The 20,565-nt window shown below is 43.4% G+C and overlaps 2 protein-coding genes across 6 annotated transcripts in view; one reads left to right on the top strand and one right to left on the bottom strand.

Moving 5' to 3' along the window:
- Positions 1 to 3,001, top strand: part of LOC147024557 (uncharacterized) — a 33,514-nt gene extending 30,513 nt beyond the window's left edge. For all 5 annotated transcript variants that reach the window (XM_085884583.1, XM_085884587.1, XM_085884586.1 and 2 more), the window contains one exon: positions 1,189 to 3,001. In XM_085884583.1, coding sequence (XP_085740709.1) covers positions 1,189 to 1,746 — 558 coding nt within the window. In that variant the 3' untranslated portion in view covers positions 1,747 to 3,001. The remainder of the gene's footprint in view (positions 1 to 1,188) is intronic.
- Positions 2,968 to 19,986, bottom strand: LOC147024556 (membrane-associated progesterone receptor component 2-like). Its single transcript, XM_085884588.1, has 3 exons — positions 19,570 to 19,986; positions 10,503 to 10,658; positions 2,968 to 4,410 (listed from the first exon to the last, which is right to left on the bottom strand). Exons 1-3 carry the CDS (start codon positions 19,931 to 19,933, stop codon positions 4,313 to 4,315), a joined length of 618 nt encoding a protein of 205 aa, XP_085740714.1. The 5' UTR covers positions 19,934 to 19,986; the 3' UTR covers positions 2,968 to 4,312.
- Between the last annotated feature and the right edge of the window lie 579 nt (positions 19,987 to 20,565).

Raw genomic sequence — 20,565 nt, 5'->3', positions numbered from 1 at the left:
TCATGTGGCTACATATCATTTTCTACACTTACTGGATTTCTTTTTCTGTTGGCTCTCATGTCGCTGACAGAATGTTGATGGGTGTAATATTTCCCTTGAGTCAGATCACTCAAATTGTCCATCCTGAACAAAAGCAAATTCTGCAATGCCTGAGTTTGCTTTTGGCCAAACTTGAATTGCTATTTTTTTTTAAATTATTATTTATCTCGAGTTCTTTGCACACATTCACCATGTGCTCTCATTCCACTTTAATGTATTTTTATTTTTCAAATGAAATTTCTGCTTCAGTCTTGGGCAGCCTCAAGTTGTCCTGTGTCTTGCTGTTAGCACGTTTTAATTTTTTTTGTATATCAACTAGTCTCATGGAGCAGAATGGAATAGAACAGTGGGTGGGGGTGGGTGGCATACCAACATTAGGGCTGAGGGACAAAGTACAGGGATTATATAGTAGAATGAATAATGGATACAGAAGCAAACTCTCAAGAAGGAAAAATTGGGAAGAGGTGGGCATGGTGGTTGTTGAGAGTAGAAAAGAATATGGAAGTAGCCTGGTGTTGGCTCAGTGGTTAGGGTGAGGGCTTGGGATCCTAGGGTCCTGAGTTCAAGCCCCCTCAGCTGCTGAATTAATACACCAGGGGGTTGACTCAGCCTGTGATCCTTCCAAGGTCGGCAAAATGAGTACCAGTTCCAGTGTGTGTACTGGTAGAGGGGCACTGCATCAGCGACAGTCACGCTTCAAGAAATGATAGCTACCCTGGCAGCAAAGCTGCCATACTACCACCAATATGGAAGTTGGTTCCACGTGCAAACGAGGAATGAATGAATGGAATGAATGAAAATGAATTCATTTGCCACAATTGAATGTTTTTAAATTCATTGAAGCATTTACTGATCAAAATACCTGCAGCAAGGCATCATTCACGCATTTATTATTGTCTGATTATTAAATGTGCTTTGTAAAATATTTCAAGCAGTCATTTTAGGAGAGCAAACATGGACATTTAAGGACAGTTATGAAAAGTAAATCACAAGAAGGCCCAAAATAAAATACCATACAAGTTAGATATATTTAGGTTTACCCAAACAAGACTGTTGAGGTAATTCCACCAACATGTAAAAACGATTGATATGTCAAGCACTTGTCAACTTTGGTTTTAATTTTATAAAGTCAAGAATGTTCTTCCCCAGGTGGACTGGCAGCATGAAGAGCAGGAAGCTGCAAGGCAAAACGAGCTCGCGGAGGTGGAGGCAGAACGTGCACGGGAAACGAGGCGTGCGGAACGCAAGGAGAGACGACTAGCCAAGCGTGAGGAAGCACTGCGTGATCTACTCCAGCAAAGACACAAACAGCGCCACTGGCGTCGTGAGGAGGAAGAGCGTGAAGCAAAAAGGCAGCAAGCCCTGATACGCAAGCATCGCCTGCGCTCTGCTATTGCTGCTGGAGCTTTGTGCAGGAAATCTTGTTGCAAAGATTCTGGCTCTTCTTCCTCTTCATATAGTCCTTCCAAACATAGAATGAGCCAACTTCCACACCACTCTTCCTACACACACACTCATTCATGCAGCCTTACCACCTTAGACCCCAACCACTCAGCTGAATTGTCCTCACATTGTCATGGCAATCACAGACAGCTGCTCTGCAAACATCACCGACAATTCGAAGTTAATGGCAGAAGCCAGCACCATGACAAACCATTGTTCCACCATCATTGGCACAGTGGTGGAAAAGCAACATCTCCACCTTGACTTTAAGATTCCTGATCAATTTATATGCTTTCCATAACAATAAACACAGTAACTGATGAAATGCGAGCTCAATTTAACTTGTACCCACAACTCAAAGATTGCATTTTCATACAAGAACCCTATTTCACAACTCAAGTAAAAGGTTATCTGATTTTAACTAAAGCCAGCAAATTTGATTGATCACAGCTGTATTCCAAGACCTAATTAAGATGAAAGGGTAAACTAAAATTTTCACTTTTGTATCCTTATGCAACTTGGATTTTTAATTTGTGAAAGCAGCCATAATCTTACTCATGGGTTTCTGTCTGCCCAAAATATCTAATGTCTGTCACATGGATGCATAAAGACAAGATTGGGCTCCTTCCAAAAAGATTCATGCGATTCCGCACTTAGAATTTTCCAGTAAAACCAACTGCACTGAGCCGGGCCAAATCCTGCTGTTCAGGGCCACAGATGAAAACACAAACAAAATGAGGGTGATGAACCAAAAACTACACAGCAACATTTATCACACATGGATGGGTGGCAAACCATTGTTTGCACGTTTTTGACTGATCAAATTTACCTTCTACTTCAATGCTTAGGTCAAAGTTCATCCTCATACAAAAAATAAAAATCAAGCCCAAAATGTAAATGGGCTGCTGGCAATACGATTGTACTTCTGTCACCAAGAAACACGTCAGGGCTTAGCTGGTCATTTCAATCGTCAATGTGCAGGTCATTTCCAAATGAAGGTGAATTTCACCAATCTGCATCATCATGCCACCAACATCAACTTCGTTCCAAGTGGAAACTCAAAAGTACAATGACATCGGTGACTCGTGGCTTTCGCTGTACACCAGCCAATTGAAGGAAGAAGCTTACCTGATCACACTTCCCTCTTCGAAAATTTAAACATGGATTTTTACAGTTTGGAAAGTGTATAAAATCGTTTCACAATGTTTTCTTTTCTCATCAAAATAAATTTTGTACACAAACACTTGTTTGTCGTGAGGAAGTACATGGAATCATTTCTCAAAAATAAAAGCCAACCTTTGTGTTGATGTAATCAAGACAACTTTATTGCAGAATAAACAGCAAAAAACATCAAATGTAGACAAAAATACTGATTCCATTCTTTTCTCCCATTATCCCAGCTTTGGAAATCTTGGTTAAAAATAAGGGGGAAGGGGGGGGGAAGGTGGTGGATTCATGTTGCAAGTACAGCAGAAAAAGTATAGGAAATGAAAAAAAAAAATAAAAAAAATCAAACAAACCTACATGACGTGCAACATTGTCAACCCAAAACGCTAAAAACAACCGTGTCACAAACCAACATTCACTGGAATAAACATCCCCGCAATACACAGGCAACCAGAACACCCATCCATTTCCATGGAAACCTGAAAGTGGAATTTAAACTGGAAACATCCAACTTATGTGTTTGGAAATATTTGGCAAAGTCCTTTTCTCCCCCTCCCCTCTTCGTCCCCACTTGCATATATGTAGCATGGAAATAACCCCCTGAAACAGAAATCAGTTGAGAATGTAGGCATGTAGACAACCTTTACATACCTTGGCCAGCTGTTAAGTACACAACAGTATTTTAGATACTGACCATAGGCTATTTATACTTTGCAAAACTATAAAAGTTAAGAAACAATCTGCACTTGTACATTGTGTATTCCTCTGTTGCACGTGAACACTGAAACTGCAGAAAGCGAGGACCTTTCATCAGAAGAGTCAGTTATGCATCGTGTACACGTCCGGGCAATGCATCCATCGATCCTGCAGTCACGACTACAGCGCTACAGCACATTGGCAAAGTAATTCACATTTATCACTTTTACATAATCTTCAAGCCAAAGCTATTTTTTGGTACAAAAACAGAGTATGGTTAAGGACACCTTTAAACCATTGGACGTGTAATGTTGACATTGTTCCACCCCAGCCTCACAAAGATCGATTTTTATTTTATTTTTTAATCCCAAGAGGTCAAGTCAGTCACTGTTGGATCGGGGGCTGATGAGACGAGTCGCATGGATGGGGCAGAGAAGGAAGGTTTACGCAGCACTTGAAAAATGTTTAAACGATGAAGAATGACATCAAAAGTCAAAAAACAAGCCGGTATGAAGTTCAATACCTGTAGATCGGCACGGTGGAAAATAATTTCGGGAAGATTGCAGGTAAAGAAAAAATAAATTAAAAAAAAAAAACCTTTGCTTGAGGATTGGTGGTGGAAGGGTCAAGGAAACAGTTTGAATTTCAATGCAGCATGTGAACCACATCAGAAAATGGTAAAGGATCTGAGGGTAAGGGTCGTGGAGGAGCAGATGCCAAAGGAGCAATTTTAGATGAACAATCCTTCACAAGGTGTTGGATGGGAAGAAGAAAACCAAACCGCACCAATGGAACTAAACCCATCAGTGGATGAAATGGGCACGGACTGAGCAGAGAGGGGATGCACAGGTGACATCGTTGGTATGGTGAACATTTTACTGCGCTGCACCGGTGCACCATAGCATTTCAACACTGCCTGGTGGTTCAATGTCGCGTCGCATTCCAGCCCACGACTTGCAGTGTTCCTTCAATTATCCTTTTGCACATCCCGGATGTCCTCCTCGTCAGTGTACTCGCTCGGTTCCTCATCTGGCCGCAGAAGCTTTCCCACGTAGTCATATTTTTCTGAAGGATGTACGGTGGGGGTGAAAGAACAGTGTTGCACCAAATGGCTAATGGTGCCACTCGGTCATTCAACATGTACACGTTTGTATGACAGCATTCAAGTTTCATACATTTAAATGATCAATAATCCCATAGCTCCATCTCCACTTCCTTGTCACATGAAACCTAAAAAGCTGCCGACCCCATGTTGGGTACAATTCACATTATGTTTCTGATGTGCCATGCTCTGTTGCAGAGCATCAGTGCTGCCAAAGCGGTTTCTTAGCAAGGGTTATACTGGGTGGTTTGCCATTGCCTTCCCAGCAGTAGTTAGAGTCGGAATTTATTCAAGGTGCCAGCGATAGCTTGCAGACTATTCGTGAACGATACCGTGGGATCTTTAACGGCCACCAACTATCAACATAAGGGACATCCAGTTAACCCTTGGAGCACAGTCAAGACAACCATCGAGTGGAAGGCATACGGTACCACCAAGACCCTGCCTAAATCAGGCCATTCCACCAAACTGGACGACGAAGTAAGGAGACAACTGATTAGAGGCCACCAAGAGGCCAATGGCAACTTTGAAAGTGCTACATGCCTTTATGGCAAAGACTAATCACTGTGCATGTGACAACGTTATTCCAAGCACTTCATAAGTCTGACTTGTATGGTAGAGTGGCAAGAAGGAAGTAGCTACTCAAAAAAAGCCCGCCTTGAGTCCCATTTGAGGTAAGAATAAAACTGCTCCGGAGATTCTGAAGCCATGGGGCAAAAAGTTTTGTGGGCTGACAAAACGAAGATGGAACTTTTTTGGTCTAAACACAAAAGGTAACATTTGGCACAAACCCAACACCACATCATTCAAAGAACACCATCCCTACTGTGAGGGATGGTGGTGGCAATGTCATGTTATGGGTTTGTTTCTCATCAGCAGGGACTGGGGCACCTCAGGACAGAAAGGAAAATGGATGGAGCAAAATGCAGAAAAATCCCAGAGGAAAACCTGCTGCACTCTGCAAGAAAGCTGAAATTGGGATGGAAGTTCACCTTTCAGCATGACAACGACCCAAAGCACACAGCCAAAGCTACACTGGAGTGGCCAAGAAACAAAACGACAAATGTCCTTTGAGTGGCCCAGTCAGAGCCCTGACCTAAATCCAATCAAAAATTTGTGGCACGATTTGAAGATTGCTGTCCATCAATGCTCCGCACACAACTTGACTGAGCTTGAACAGTTTTGTGCAGAAGAATGGGCAAATATTGCCCAATCAAGGTGTGCAAAGTTGGTAAAGACCTGTCCCAACAAACTTTCAGCTGTAATTGCTGTCAAAGGTGCTTCCAACCATGCATTAACTCAGGGGGGTGGACACTTATCCAACCAAGATATTCTCGTTTTGTATTTTCAATTGATTTTCTGAAATTTGTAGAATTTGTTTTTCACTTGGAAGTTGTGTGTTACGATGTGTAAATAAAGGTGGAGAAAGTCTGATTTAATTCCAAGCAATAAGGAAACAAAAGGTGAAAATTTTGAAGGGGGGTGTATACTTTCTATAGGCACTGTATATGAAAACACTTTTTGATTGATGAGAAATTTATTGTTTTTGAGCCACAACATTGATCTATCCACTTCTCACTTTTACAGGCAGGAACAGGTGATGCAGGCAAGGGGATCGAATGCATAAAACTTCCACCGACATATGTCTTCCTCACCAAAATGGTTCAGTCCAGCATTGTTGCTGGACGGAGCAACTCAACAGATAAAGCACTCTTGTATTGGATTCCAAATGATACAAACTCTTCAAAAAGCACCATTGGATATTTTGTATCCACCAGCACGCTGCTGGTGGACAACACAGTAAACACAACATCCTCTGTGAGGGGCCAATGTACCTGTGTCGGGTTTTAATTAAGTTTTTAAGTGGGTGGCTTGGTTAATTTAAGTAGATGTCTGATTTGACAAGTGAAGCGAGTAGTTGTCTGCCAACCTGGTATGCTGATGGCCACCTCTGCCCCTCTAAGATCTGGTGGTATAGATGCTCGAAAGAAGACTCAGAATTTCATTTATTTTGAGGTAACCAATGAAAGCAACTTGTCCAATTTCTTGCATAAAAGTTTAGTGAGCAGTTTTGAACCATGATCACCTGTTTAAGATTGCCCCCAAGAAGATTAGTACTGTTGTGCAGCAGTCATCGACTTGAGAACTGAAGAATAAATTGGCAAGATTGGAGCCCATGAACTTTACTTTGGAGACACATTCTGGTATCAAGGATTTCTGAGAAAGTGAGACTATGTTCTACCAGTTCGATTCATCTCATTAAGCTTTTGGGATAGAGGCTGCATCCGCATCATTATTTCTGCCACCGAAGGTGGACGGAGGTTGTTTTAACTAGTCTGTGAGCAGGGTATCTTAAAGTTATGGATTGATTCACACAAAAAACTTGGATAGGTTGAGTGTTTGACAAGGACAAATTAATTCGATTTTGATTAAGATCCAGACCTGAGAATTGTTAGGGATTCTTCACCGTTGATGGGGCTAAAACTGATACGGAGCACAATGTATCAAAAAGTTGTGGGCGAACTACGACAAAACGAGGTGGATAAGTTGGTTAGGTGACAAGTCGATTAAATTTTGGTTCATGTCTGGATCCAGATCTGGCCTATCAGTGGGATACAAAAAAAGTAAACTGTTCAGCCTGGTGGCAGTATGCATTCTACCTCAGTTAAAAATCAATCTGCACTAAATAAATAGATAAGACATTCGATGGATGTCCCCACAATTTCGCCAAGAGAAATTTACTAGTAACTTTCATTTGGCTTTAACAGCTGAACACATGCACATTAACAATGATCGAGAGCAAGGAGGGTTGGGGGCTGGTGGTGGTGGGGTGGGGTGGAACGGGATAAACCATGAAATCATATTTTGTCGTAAAAACGACTCCATCAGGATAATTTTTTTTATATAAATGAAGAAATTACATTTCTGAAAGTCCCCTTGAATAAATAATTCATTTTGTTTTATGGCCATCATAAAACAGGTCAGATATAAAAAAAAAAAAGATTCTCGTTTGAACAGTTTCACTTGAAAGCTCTGGCATCTTCGAAGTGACATCACATTGGATAACACAATTTGATTAATCTCACTGTGATTGCTACCCACCCACTCAAAATCCTGCTCACATTCTGAGGCACAATCCAGAGGGTAACATTCCGAACAATAAAGCGCTGCACCATTTCTTCATGCAACCGTAGAGCACATAGTGAAACCGAAGAAAGGGTGAGTACATTATACCCATACAATGATCGCATTTTAAACGGGAATCCATATTTGATACATAAGCAGTTCAAGTTCAATAGTTCGAGCCAGATAAATCATAGCGGTGTAAGTGTGCATCAACGCAAACACTCTGCCTGCAAGATGACGTGTCGTTTTATCAGTAGGGGAAAAAATGGATAAAATGGCAGGCGTGTCCATCGCCAAACAGATGTATTCTCTCTATCCATTACATCGCCCATGCCTGTAATGTGCAGACACTATCTTGTTAATGTTAGGATTGAAAGATTAGCTTTGTTTGAGCGTCCGTCCACACAGCGGGAGACAGTTTTGCAATTGCTTTTGTCTGTCTGTCGAGGCTACGTTTTTTTTTTTTTTTCTTCACCCATTTTCCATCAAATCTTCATTATGACAATTTGGAGAACAATAATTAATAATCGGGTCAAAATGTCAAAGGGTAAAGTCACAGGAAGTACAGATAGGCCTTATTGGCAAGTCCACCGTGCAGAGAGAGACGGCAGTGGTGTTTTAAATATATATATATTTTTTTAATCGCTTCCGTGTTTCATGATTTTATCCACTTACATTTTGGAATGCTTTCCAGTTCAGCACTTAAGCTTTTGTCAAATGTCAACAAACCTATATTATGACAATTTGGAGAACGATAATTCATACCAATAAGTGTGTGTGACCTCCATAACTCCAAAACCATGAAACTTGGCAGCCTGAAACTTTTTATGCATACCAAGGCAACTCCAAGGGAGTGCATGAGTGAAAATTTGGTGTTTTGGTCAATTAAAACACCCGTTTTGAAGATAATCAACGGCTTGATTTAATGACGCAGCGACGCATTGCTCTGGCACATTCTCCCATACCCGACCTTATTTAATTATATCCTTCATCAGGCGCATTGCTCTCTATGGGGTCTTCAGGCACTTCCTGGGATCGGAAGTCACCACGTTTTTTGGCCTGCGAAACCATGCCATAATGATTTAACAACAATAAGGTTCCCCCCCACCCCCCCCCCCTTTCCTCACTCGTATTATCGAATGCCTTGATAATCATACCGACGAATCACTGGATACATTGCAATGCTTATAAATGCCAAAGACACCAACGTTCATGGATTTATTTCATTTCCGCACATGCCATAACCTCGAGAGTCTTTTAAACGAAGCAAAATTCCAACATTGAAGCTCCAGAATTGAACTTAACAGCAGTTCTGAATGCTAAAAAAAAAAAAAAAAAAAAAAAAAAAAAAGTGTTCATGTGTCCAAATTCGGACATATTTGACATTTTGAACATCTCCGGGAGGTGTGCGTTTAATATGACGGTTCGGTGACCGAGCGAGCCATTCCTTGTCAACCATTTTGTTGGAGTGCTAAAGCCACTTGGCAAATGCTCAACATATGCACTGTCACTGAATACTGTATATCGATAGACAATGCTCAGGAGCCATTCGCCTGCAATGGCCCCAAATTTAATACAAATGAAAAAAACAAAATGAAATGTTTCGTCAACATCAAGGCAGGATAACCGAGCAGTACACAAGCTCGCTCTAAGCTGTCTGGCTTGTGTTCGAATCACAAACGAGCTATAAACTGTCATCCCAGTGTTTCACAGGCAAGGTGATTAATCAATGTGTATGCCGTCAAACTGGACATCACATCTGCGGGAATCCCCATCCCCCTCTCTGTCTCTCTCCCACCCCCATCCCCCACCCCCCTCCATCAATCACTCTTTAATCCTTCCCCTCCATCCTCTCTCTCCCACCGCTCCCCCTAAATTCAAAACTAAACTATCAGTCCTCAACAGTCCCCTTAATGGAGGGGAAGAGGTGGAGAGATCAGGGGATGGGAGAAAGAGGGATCATGGTGGGAGAGAGGGAGAGGGAGTGATGACCAAGCAATAAACTGTCATCCCAGTGTTTCACAATGAGGGCGATTCATCAATGCGTGCCATCTCTCGGATGGACATTAAACTGGGCGTCAAATCTGCTGGAATCTCCTTCCCTCTCTGCCTCCTCCCTCTATCCGCCACCCCTCGGCCTCCTCCAAATGACCCCTCCCTCCTACATAAACTGGGTGTTCGTTTCTACATTTTGAAAAGGGGTGTATTGAAAGGGGATGTAAAAAGGTTCTAATTTGAACAGTTTCAAAAATATGCATGTTTGATGTTTTTATTTTATTTTAATTTTTTCTCTACCCACCTCTTTCATAGTCCCGCCAGTGAAGCGACGCGTTGTATTTTCTAGTTATTCATAAATTTTACATTACAATTTTTTAGCTGCCGTTTGTCACGTTTGGAGTACAAAGCAGATGCAGGGGCTTTGCATTTTGGGATACTTTCTCATTTAATCTTAATCTGTGCATCACTCAGGGTCTCAACTTGCCCATGTACTAGTTTGGTTTCCTCATGCAAATGGAAAGAGAGTTTGCCCTCATCTGATTGAAGGGGACGGGGAAGGGGGCAGACGTTTGTGAGCTCAAAAGAACGGAGTGTTTTCACTGATGATGTTTCAAACCGACAGAAAATAATCATCAATTAATGGTTAACTATGGTTTCTGAGACTCGTGAAAATGGTCCGATTCAAACTGCTAGCTTATGAGACGCAAGGCAGCTTGTCCTTCCTTGCCACAATTATTAAAATCTGAAGGTCCTCACATTTTTAGCATTCCAAATTTTTACTTTTAGTGGGATTACTAGAAATAGCAGTTCAATTGCACAAATACCTTCGCATCTTAAACTAGAAAGCAATGGTATGACAACAAATAATGTTCTCAAAATAAACTTTCAATCACCAGGTCATGTTGAAATGCCAAAGTCTAATTTTCCTGACCTTTGAACTGCATGTCCCATTCTCGCACACTCTCCATCTGCACAGGCGTGAGGTCCGAAAGGTCATCGTACGTGTCTCGCAAAGCCTCCCGATCAAGGCAAAATGTAGCGAGACCTCGTGATGCGTCTTTGCCAGCAAAGATACCATACGGGCCATCTGTCGAGCACAAGGTTGGAACAAATGGATGACAGCAGTTAGTCAATGGCATCTGTTAAAACAATCATAATCAAAGCCTCAAAATTCCTGCAATCAGAATCTCTTGTGATGTGATCACCAAGCACACAAGACAACAGTTGGAGATTAAAATAAAGTGGATGATGTTTTTTATATATATATATATATATATATATATATATATATATATATATATATATATATATATATATATATATATATATATATATATATATATATATATATATATATATATATATATATATATATATATATACATATATATATATACATATAAATACATACACATACACATACACATACACATACACATACACCACTGCAGTCAGAATTGCAAAAAGATATTCTGTGACAACAGAACTATTACCTTCACAGGTCAAAAATAAAGTCACAGCAAAGTACTTCATCACAAAGCCAGCCAAAGTGGTGATCAAAGCACACCATCATTCAAAGCTTTTCTTTTGAGGCATCAACCTTGAAACTCATTTCTGCTTCAGAACTATTCAACAGAATGTTTAAAAGAAAATGAATAATAAAAATATATATTCCAAGGAAGGAATCAGAATACGTACACTCTGAAAAAAACATACAACACACTGTTACAGGTGACGGGATTCAAACCAGGGTCAAAACGTCACTCATGACTACGAGTGTTATACAAGGTGAACCAGTGACCCCAGTGTGACGTCAGCGACCCTTGGTCCTCGCCCCAGCTCACCAACCAAGCATTTTTTTGGAAGCTTCAACTTGGGGTTCTGGAGTAGAGTTTCAGACTGCCATACTGGAAACTCTGGGGGGGCAGGGGTCTTGTGACTTGAACAATGGTTTCCAAACTTGTGTGAAAACGTCACATGTTTGCAATTCTAAATGGAGATTTTACAACACAGCCTCATGGAAAAATGTCACAAAGTCCAACACAATGTAATGCAATCAATTTACTTGGAACAAGGGATGGGGTATACAGAAGGCAAAACAATACAAGAAGTAAATCAAATAGGTACGATAAATCTGGAGTAGTTTACCATTCATCTTGCAAAGACTGACCAATTATACAATGGTGAAACTGGAGGAAATTTAAACAATGGCGAGATGAACATAATAGAGTAGTTAGACTTGGAAAGGTGACCCAATTAGCCGTCGCACATCATTGCCTGCAATCTGGACATAAATTTGACTTTGATGGGACCAGTGTCCTCGATACTACATCAAACAAACGACACAGGTTGATTTCGGAAGCGTGGAATGTGAAGCCATGAGGGTGGCCTAACTGGGGAGACGGTGGACATACCCACACAACACACACCTCTAATGCAAATGGCTGGATAAGGTGAGCAACAAACACCCAATCCCAAACACCACAACCACAACACCCCACGACCAACACCTCACTGTGCCCAACCTGAACACGAAACCATCAGTGTTCATGCCCCAGAAACAAAAACAAGTGCACACACATACACCACCAGATAACATGAAAGTTAAAATATATATATATATATATATATATATATATATATATATATATATATATATATATATATATATATATATATATATATATATATATATATATATATATATATATATATATATATAGGAGCAGAGCACCCCTTCAATGATGTGATTTGATGTTTGTTTTTGCTTTTGCAAAATTAAAAAAAAAAGCACTCCTCCATTTGACTCCGAGCACAAGCACATGACCGGAAGTGAGCGGTAGGATCAAAATAAAAACCGGACACGTGCCGAGGCCCAGGGTCTATTGTGCCCGATTAAGCTGGCAAAATGTTGCCCTGAGACCGGGTCTGCTCATATATATGTATTATATTGTTGCGAATTCGCGCCCGCCGGCGTGAACGGCCACGTGACTCGAATCGCGGCACGTCGCCCACCGGACGGACAATTCTGTCGTGACCCTCCGGGAACTATCGCCCGCAGCCAGTCACGGGTGGGCCTTTTGACCTCACCACAATCGTGCCAATCGGCCACCCACGTAGGATAGGGTTGTTCGCCAAACTCGACCTACCTAAGTACCCACGCGGATGGTAGACCGGGCGATTGTACCTCGCTGCAGGCAGACTCCGGACACGAACCACTTAAGCGGTCCGTTCCGTGCTATTGGGATAACCGAGCAGTGTTATCGTCGGCCTCGACGGTTCCGATTAATTATCGGACGTTTTAAGCCCACTACGAACGAACCCTTTACGTGAAGCAAGATGGAGATTCAATTAAAGAAAAGACGAAGCGAAACGGGAAAACAGTTCAACATGATGCACATTTATTCCGCGGCACACAGAGAGCACACATATACAGCCAAACAGAATGCACATATATCAAATGCAACAAAAGAAACAATGATGCAGAGACACTACCGACTAAGACCGACACACGGCAACACTTAAACAGTTTTACTTCACCAGACTGGCGCTGACACACATTTACTCAAAAGCAAAGGAAATAAGCCACCCTCATAGGCAAGGTGGCAGACGGGCCCGTAGGCCAATGTGTGCGCGGGACCTGAAGGAGCGGTCAGGCCCGCGAGACCAGGGGGGATCCTACCCGCGTCCTTGTGATGAGCCGCAAATGTGGCTGCGCGGCGGTGCCCTGACTTCGTGCTCCTTCGCGCGTTTCGTTGGCACCGCTTGGAGTGGGGTGGGAACGGGGCCCCCTTTTTGCACTATCTCAGCGCGGGGGAAAGGGGGGGGGAATTGTTGATGCCCTGGGGGAAGGAGAATGGTTGGCTGGCTTGGGTCCCGTGACGAGCGATCCCACCGCGACCTCGTCGCCGACCGCAGTCTTCCCTGCCTCGGACCCGAGCTCCTTGGACTCTTCCCCCAATTCTCCTCAGCCGACTGCAGAAAACTACCTTGACGCCTTCGCCTCCCGACTCCACTCCGACTTGACTGCCTCGCAACACCTCCAACCAAAAACTAACTCTCTGTGCAACAACTCCTCTCATTCGCCACACGCTCGCCGTTTTATAGGCTGGCAGGAGAAAACGATATGCAAACTTCTGGATCAGGATCTCCTCGAGGTCGGAGCCACGCTTGGCGATTGGACGGAGGAAAAGGGGCGTGAATCTCCCCTGATCCTAGAATTTGCATATCTCGATTCCAGACAGACGCGCCTGGAGGCGGGGCCAAGCCGCCCCGCGCTTCCTAATTGGACGGATCAGAAGTGGCCGTGTAGCATTCCTGATCCGAATTCTCCTCGGAAAGGCCGCTATTTGCACTCGCAGCTCGGCGCGTATCTTGTACGAGCCCAGAACAGCCTGACGCTCGGTGCTCACAGGTGGTGCGGGAATGGCCGTAGAAGGAGAGAGGTGAAGGTGGTGGAGGGTTTCCGGCGGTGGCAGATGGCCATGGTGCCGTTTGGAATGGCGGTGATGCGATGTTTGCGGGAGCGAGTTGTGAAGGTAAAGGTCGTGGCTGTTGGCGTTGTTGTTGGCGTCTGACGGTTGGAGCGTGGTTGGTTCAAAATAAAGATAGAACAGAAAAACGGCTATCTCAAAGCGCCGCAGCCTGAATGAATCACATTTATTCCCTCTAAACAACGGGTTTAGGGCTAACTACACATGTATTTGCAGAGATATCTCACCTGAGGGACCTGGATGGTGGTTTGCAAATTTCCACAGCCGTAACAATATATAAACATGCACGCACAGTCGTGGCCAAAAATATTGGCACTAACCATTTATTTCAGAAAATTGTTGAAATAAAAAAATATATTTTGGTATCCACAAATGTATTTTTGGTTTGCAGTGGAACAGAAAAAAAAATTACTAAATATTAGCTTGTTTCACACAGAAATTCTAAAATGGCCCGGAAAATGTTATTGGCACCTTTTAGAAGTTGTGAGAAAAAAAAAAAATAGATTTCAAGCAGGTGATTCTCCTCTACTTTAGAATTGAACTCACCCGTGGCAAGGTGCAGGTGCCTGCAACATATAAATCACTCATTCAACGAGTCTGAATCGAGAAATGGAGTCATAATGTTGTTTTGTGTCATGGTGTGTTCTGCAATGAGCATGGAGAAAAGAATGAAAATCAGAGAATTGTTTGAAGAGGTCAAACACAAGATTGTAGCCAAGCATGGACACTCTCAAGGCTACAAGCCCATCTCCAGAGACCTTGATGTTCCTGTATCCACCATACACAATGTTATCAGGAAGTTCAAGACCCATGGTACTGTAGCCAACCTCCCTGAAGAGAAAACTTGATCGAAGATCACAGCGAAGGCGTGGGGTCGAATGGGGGAGAAAGCACCCCAATCAACTGCCAGACTCATTCCGACCTTCAGACACAAGGTACAACAGTTTTAACTTGCACCATCAGTCATCAACTCAATGAAAGGGGTTCTATGATAAGAGACCCAGGAGGACACCACTGCTGAGAGAGAGAAATAAGAAAGCCCGACTGGAGTTTGCCGAAATCCTTCTGGGAGAATGTCCTGTGGACAGATGAGACCAAATTAAAGTTCTTTGGTAAAGCCATAATCTTGATGTTGACAGAAAACAAAATGAAGCCTTCAAAGAAAAAAAAAAACACCTTCCCTACAGTCAAACATGGAGGAGGTTCAGTGATGTTTTGGGGTTGATGTGCTGTCTCTGGCACTGGGTGCCTTGAACGTATGTATGGCATTATGAAATTAGGAGATTCCAAAGACATTTTGGAGCGCAATGGAGACCCAGTGTGAGAAAGTTGGGTCTCCGTCGAAGGTCATGGCTCTTGCAGCAGGACAATGACCCCAAACACACTCCAAAAAGCGCCCAGGAATGGTTCAAGACAAAACACTGAACTGTTCTGAAGTGGCAGCAATGAGTCCAGATATACAGCAAAACCCATTGAACACCTGTGGGGAGATCTGAAAACAGCAGTTGGGAGAACTGGAGCAGTTTACACAAGAAGAGTGGGCCAAACTGTCAGTAGAGAGATGTAGGAAGTGCTTGACTGCAATTATTTTGTCCAAAGGTTGTGCTACCAAATATTAACTCTTGGGTGTCAATAATTTTATCAATGGCATTTTTTTTATTTTCTCATTTAAAAGGATATATGAAGTTCTGAATGAAAAACAAAGGTTCTGCAATATTAACAGTGAAATAAAGAATTGTGGAGACCAAATACTTTTGCCAATTTCAACTTATTTTAAGAGAAAATTGAGTTATTTGAAAAAAAAAAAAAAGTGCAAAGTTGCCAATAGTTATGGCCATGACCGCACACGCACGCACACCAACACCAACCCTCATGCTATCTGCAATGCCATTCCCACCCCTTACAACTCTTTCCTCTCACCTCCTCACTAAATGCAATAGTGCAAAAGTTCTTTGTTGAGATAATGCAACAAAACCACCACCTCATAAAATGGAGCTCTGCAAGCGGTGTTGCATTAAATAGTACATAATCTTTCAGTCGAGCTGACCAAATCGGTCTGCAACCATGCCAACAGCTCCTTGGCCCATCTGCGTGTCTGGTCTACTTTAGTGGAATTCATTTACAAAGAAGTCACCATCACAGACAAACACTAGAAATGTGCTCGACCGAGTGCCTATCTCCGCCATGTAATGCCTGATCCACGAGAACATATTGGGCCCAATATAGTTTTTGAAATATCATGCTATACAGTACTATATCGTTTTTGGCCCTCTCATTGGTGAAGAATTACTTTAAAAATTCTCGTAGTCGGATCCAGATCTGGATCTTCACCAAAATCTAAACTGTTCGTCCTTGTCACACACCCAGATGGTCCACAAAATTTCATCCGTATCCGTCCACAACTCAACTTTTTGATATATCTTGGACACCAACAGAGACAGACAGACAAACAGAGACAGAGACAAACAACCAGACAGGGGTGAAAACATAACCATCTTCACCTTTGGTGGCAGAGGTAATAAAATAAACAAATAAATAAATAAACTTATTCACAAATAAATTATGGCTATACATGTGTTGTACCAAAAAAAAATTGATCTCTAGTCAAACAATTAACCAAAATTAATTCACCTTATTACAACCTTGAAACAATTCAAAGAGCATGTACAAAGGTGGACTCACAATTAGTGTACAACTTGTGGAATGGTGACAATTATCCCCAACTCGTGGTGGGTCGGCTGGGGCAAGTTTTTGGCTCAAGTCCTTCACGAACCAGCTGACCAGGTCTGACAATCGACTGAAATTGGCAGGAATTGGAAAAACTGTTGGAGTGATCGTGATAACTCGCCTACTCTTCGCAAAAGGCATGACGGGATCTTTAACGTCTACCAACCTCAAGCTCAACGTCCATCCGATAGCACATAAACACCGAAAAAGTATCATCCTCCATGTGAAACACCATGGTGACAAGTTCATCAGTTGGGTCAATGGAACCAAAACTGCACAGCTCATCAATGAGTGCAAAGAACCATCCTTGCAGCCCCAACGGTGGCCTCACTGCAAATAATTATTTGGCACGGAAAGCGGACAAGCGCTGCATTTGGCTACATCAGGAAAAGTTCAAGGTTTTCATCCAAATAAGCTCCCTCTGGCTTGCCAACAATGGCAAGGACATGCGTGCAACACTGATAATACATGAAAACTATTAAACTCGAGAGAGACTGGCAACAGGGAACGGCAGTGGAATACAGTGAAGCCTCATCCAACGTGGAAATCGATGCAATGCTGATTTCCCGAATGGACACAAAACTTTATTCGTGGGTTTGAATGTGGCGCTGTGACCACACCGTGAGCAGAGGTGATGTTTCCCACCACCTTCTACCACCAGTGCTTTTCCAGTCTGCATGGCACCATGATCGAGCAAGCTTGTGCCCAGGAGATTTCTTCAACTCAACCTTATTTAGCCGCAAACTGAACCCTTCATACAGTACGGCACCGAAATGTCAAATGTCTCCAAATGGTCGTGGAGTGAAGTGAAGAAATTCCCAAAGGTCATGGCATTAATGGAGAAAAATCGTGGTTTTATACAAGTTGCGTGGTGGGACAAGTACAGCGTTAGTTAGTTGGCCACGAGTTGGTCTTGGAGATTGATTATTAATAGAAGAATGATCAAAATCTAAGAACGAGTCCACCATACCCACTACTTGTTCAAGTGAGGATAAGATCTGCATTAGTGTGAAGGCTTCCCTGTGTGCAGGTATAAAAGGGGTATTAAGTTCCACAGAGAAATCCTCTCATTGAAAAGATGGAGAGGTTGTGGTTGTGTGCATCAATGATAAAGTGAACAAGGAATCAGTGGTTGCCGGCGTGGCCATATGAAAGAAAGCGTTTAACATACATGAACAAGTCATCACCAGTGAAGGTTTCTGCTTCACTTGGAGTGGACCACGAACGGGACAAATTTGAATCCACAGTAGATAGGTTGTAAAGATCGAGCATTATCAAACAGCATTAAGAAAACAAACAAACAAACAAACATACGTACAATGGGAATAAAATAAAAAAATGCATACAGTGGAAAGACAGCTTGAAGATTATTATAATCAAACGGTGAATGTTAGAAAGCCATCGTTGGCGATGTCGACATGAACCCATTCAAATAGATTTTTAAAATAAAATAAAAACAAAAAGGACAAGAAACAGAGAAATGTCAGCCATGACGGTTAAATCCAGCCTTCTAATCTTTAGTTGATGTGAAAATATATTTACAAAAGCACAAGAGAGAATGGATTTCATGGACACTTGAGTTGGGTTTGTAGACCCAACACTTACAGGAGCTACCCCCCCACACTTACAGGAGCTACCCCCCCCCACACTTACAGGAGCTACCCCCCCACACTTACAGGAGCTACCCCCCCACACTTACAGGAGCTACCCCCCCACACTTACAGGAGCTACCCCCCCACACTTACAGGAGCTACCCCCCACACTTACAGGAGCTACCCCCCCACACTTACAGGAGCTACCCCCCCACACTTACAGGAGCTACCCCCCCACACTTACAGGAGCTACCCCCCCACACTTACAGGAGCTACCCCCCACACTTACAGGAGCTACCCCCCCACACTTACAGGAGCTACCCCCCCACACTTACAGGAGCTACCCCCCACACTTACAGGAGCTACCCCCCACACTTACAGGAGCTACCCCCCCACTTACAGGAGCTACCCCCCACACTTACAGGAGCTACCCCCCCCACACTTACAGGAGCTACCCCCCCACACTTACAGGAGCTACCCCCCACACTTACAGGAGCTACCCCCCCACACTTACAGGAGCTACCCCCCCACACTTACAGGAGCTACCCCCCCCCCACACTTACAGGAGCTACCCCCCCACACTTACAGGAGCTACCCCCCCACACTTACAGGAGCTACCCCCCCCACACTTACAGGAGCTACCCCCCCCCACACTTACAGGAGCTACCCCCCCCCCCCCACACTTACAGGAGCTACCCCCCCCCACACTTACAGGAGCTACCCCCCCACACTTACAGGAGCTACCCCCCCCACACACTTACAGGAGCTACCCCCCACACTTACAGGAGCTACCCCCCACACTTACAGGAGCTACCCCCCCACACTTACAGGAGCTACCCCCCACACTTACAGGAGCTACCCCCCCCACACTTACAGGAGCTACCCCCCCACACTTACAGGAGCTACCCCCCCACACTTACAGGAGCTACCCCCCCACACTTACAGGAGCTACCCCCCCCACACTTACAGGAGCTACCCCCCCCCCCACACTTACAGGAGCTACCCCCCACACTTACAGGAGCTACCCCCCCCCTTACACCTTAGAGGATCAGCCAACCCCCTTCCCCTCCAAAACACACAGCGACATCACCCTTAACTGTTTGATTTATTTGCGACTCCATCGTTTGTAGACCCGAGTAAATCCCAACGTGGAGAGTTAAAACCCCGAAATGTACACGTCACGTACCTGACCCGTAAAAACGTCTCCCACGACTAACGTCGAACACGTTCTTATTCACAGCCAGCAGAATCCGCGGGTTCTTCCTGCCATCAAACTCCGCCAACTGTTCCACCGTGAAATCGCGGCGTTTCATCCGCAACGTGTCATCAGGTCCCAAACCCCGTCCGTCAGCGCCATCAGCTCCATCGGCCGCTCCAACATCGCCACCTTGGCCAAACTGCCAACGGTCGCCGAACAAACGGTAGGCCAGATATATGCAGAGAACACAAAGTGCGGCATTAAGTGGATTACCGAACAACTCGCCAGCAAAAGAAGAAAGGGAAAAAGATGAACCCTGTCCTTCAGCAAGAGATCCCTCAACATCCGCCATTTTGCGTCTGCTTTCCACAGCTTGCTTTCAGCCAATCACGACGGCTTTCTCCACCTACTCCGAGGGGCGGCACCTTTATGGCTTCTTCTTCTTCTTCTTCTTCTTCATCAATTCATCTTCATCTTCTTCTTCTTCATCGTCATCTTCTTCCTCATCTTCTTCTTCCTATCATTCTTCTTCATCTTTCACCGCCAATTTTTAATTCCCGTTAATACAATTTACTTTTTAATATCATGTATTTATACCTTTGATTTTCTTCACAATCGTTTGTGATTCTTGATTTTTATTTCAAATAAAACGATTCTTTCACAAAACTCTGTTATTAAATTACAAGCAACGTTCCAGCAGCTACCTCAAGCTGTTCATTTCGCTTGTTTGGGGAATATTTTATTTTTTTTATTTAAAAACTTTCATTTTCCCGCTATTTCTTCAGGGCGACCTCATGTGACAGGGTAAGGAAGTAAAACTGGTGATAAAAGATTCAATGTCAATGATTATCAATGGAGGAGCGATCAAAATCTATAAGAAACTGGAGTAATGTCGATAGAAAAAGAGAAAGAAGCCAACACAGCGGCCTAATTCGGGAGTGTGGTGGCGGGCTTGGGATCCCCAGAGTCCCGAGTTCAAATCGC

The sequence above is a fragment of the Eptatretus burgeri genome, chromosome 6 (assembly GCF_056783735.1).
Source record: "Eptatretus burgeri isolate ZD-2024b chromosome 6, Ebu_testis_v1, whole genome shotgun sequence".
NCBI lineage: Eukaryota > Metazoa > Chordata > Myxini > Myxiniformes > Myxinidae > Eptatretus > Eptatretus burgeri.
This window is presented reverse-complemented; position numbering and strand designations above follow the sequence as displayed.

Excerpts from the sequence above, each read along its gene's own strand:
- LOC147024556 (XM_085884588.1), bottom strand. The coding sequence starts at position 19,933 with ATGGCGGATGTTGAGGGATCTCTTGCTGAAGGACAGGGTTCATCTTTT. Across the intron at positions 10,659-19,569 it reads GAGACGTTTTTACGGGTCAG|ATGGCCCGTATGGTATCTTT; the intron begins GTACGTGACGTG and ends TGTGCTCGACAG. Across the intron at positions 4,411-10,502 it reads ATGGGACATGCAGTTCAAAG|AAAAATATGACTACGTGGGA; the intron begins GTCAGGAAAATT and ends TACATCCTTCAG.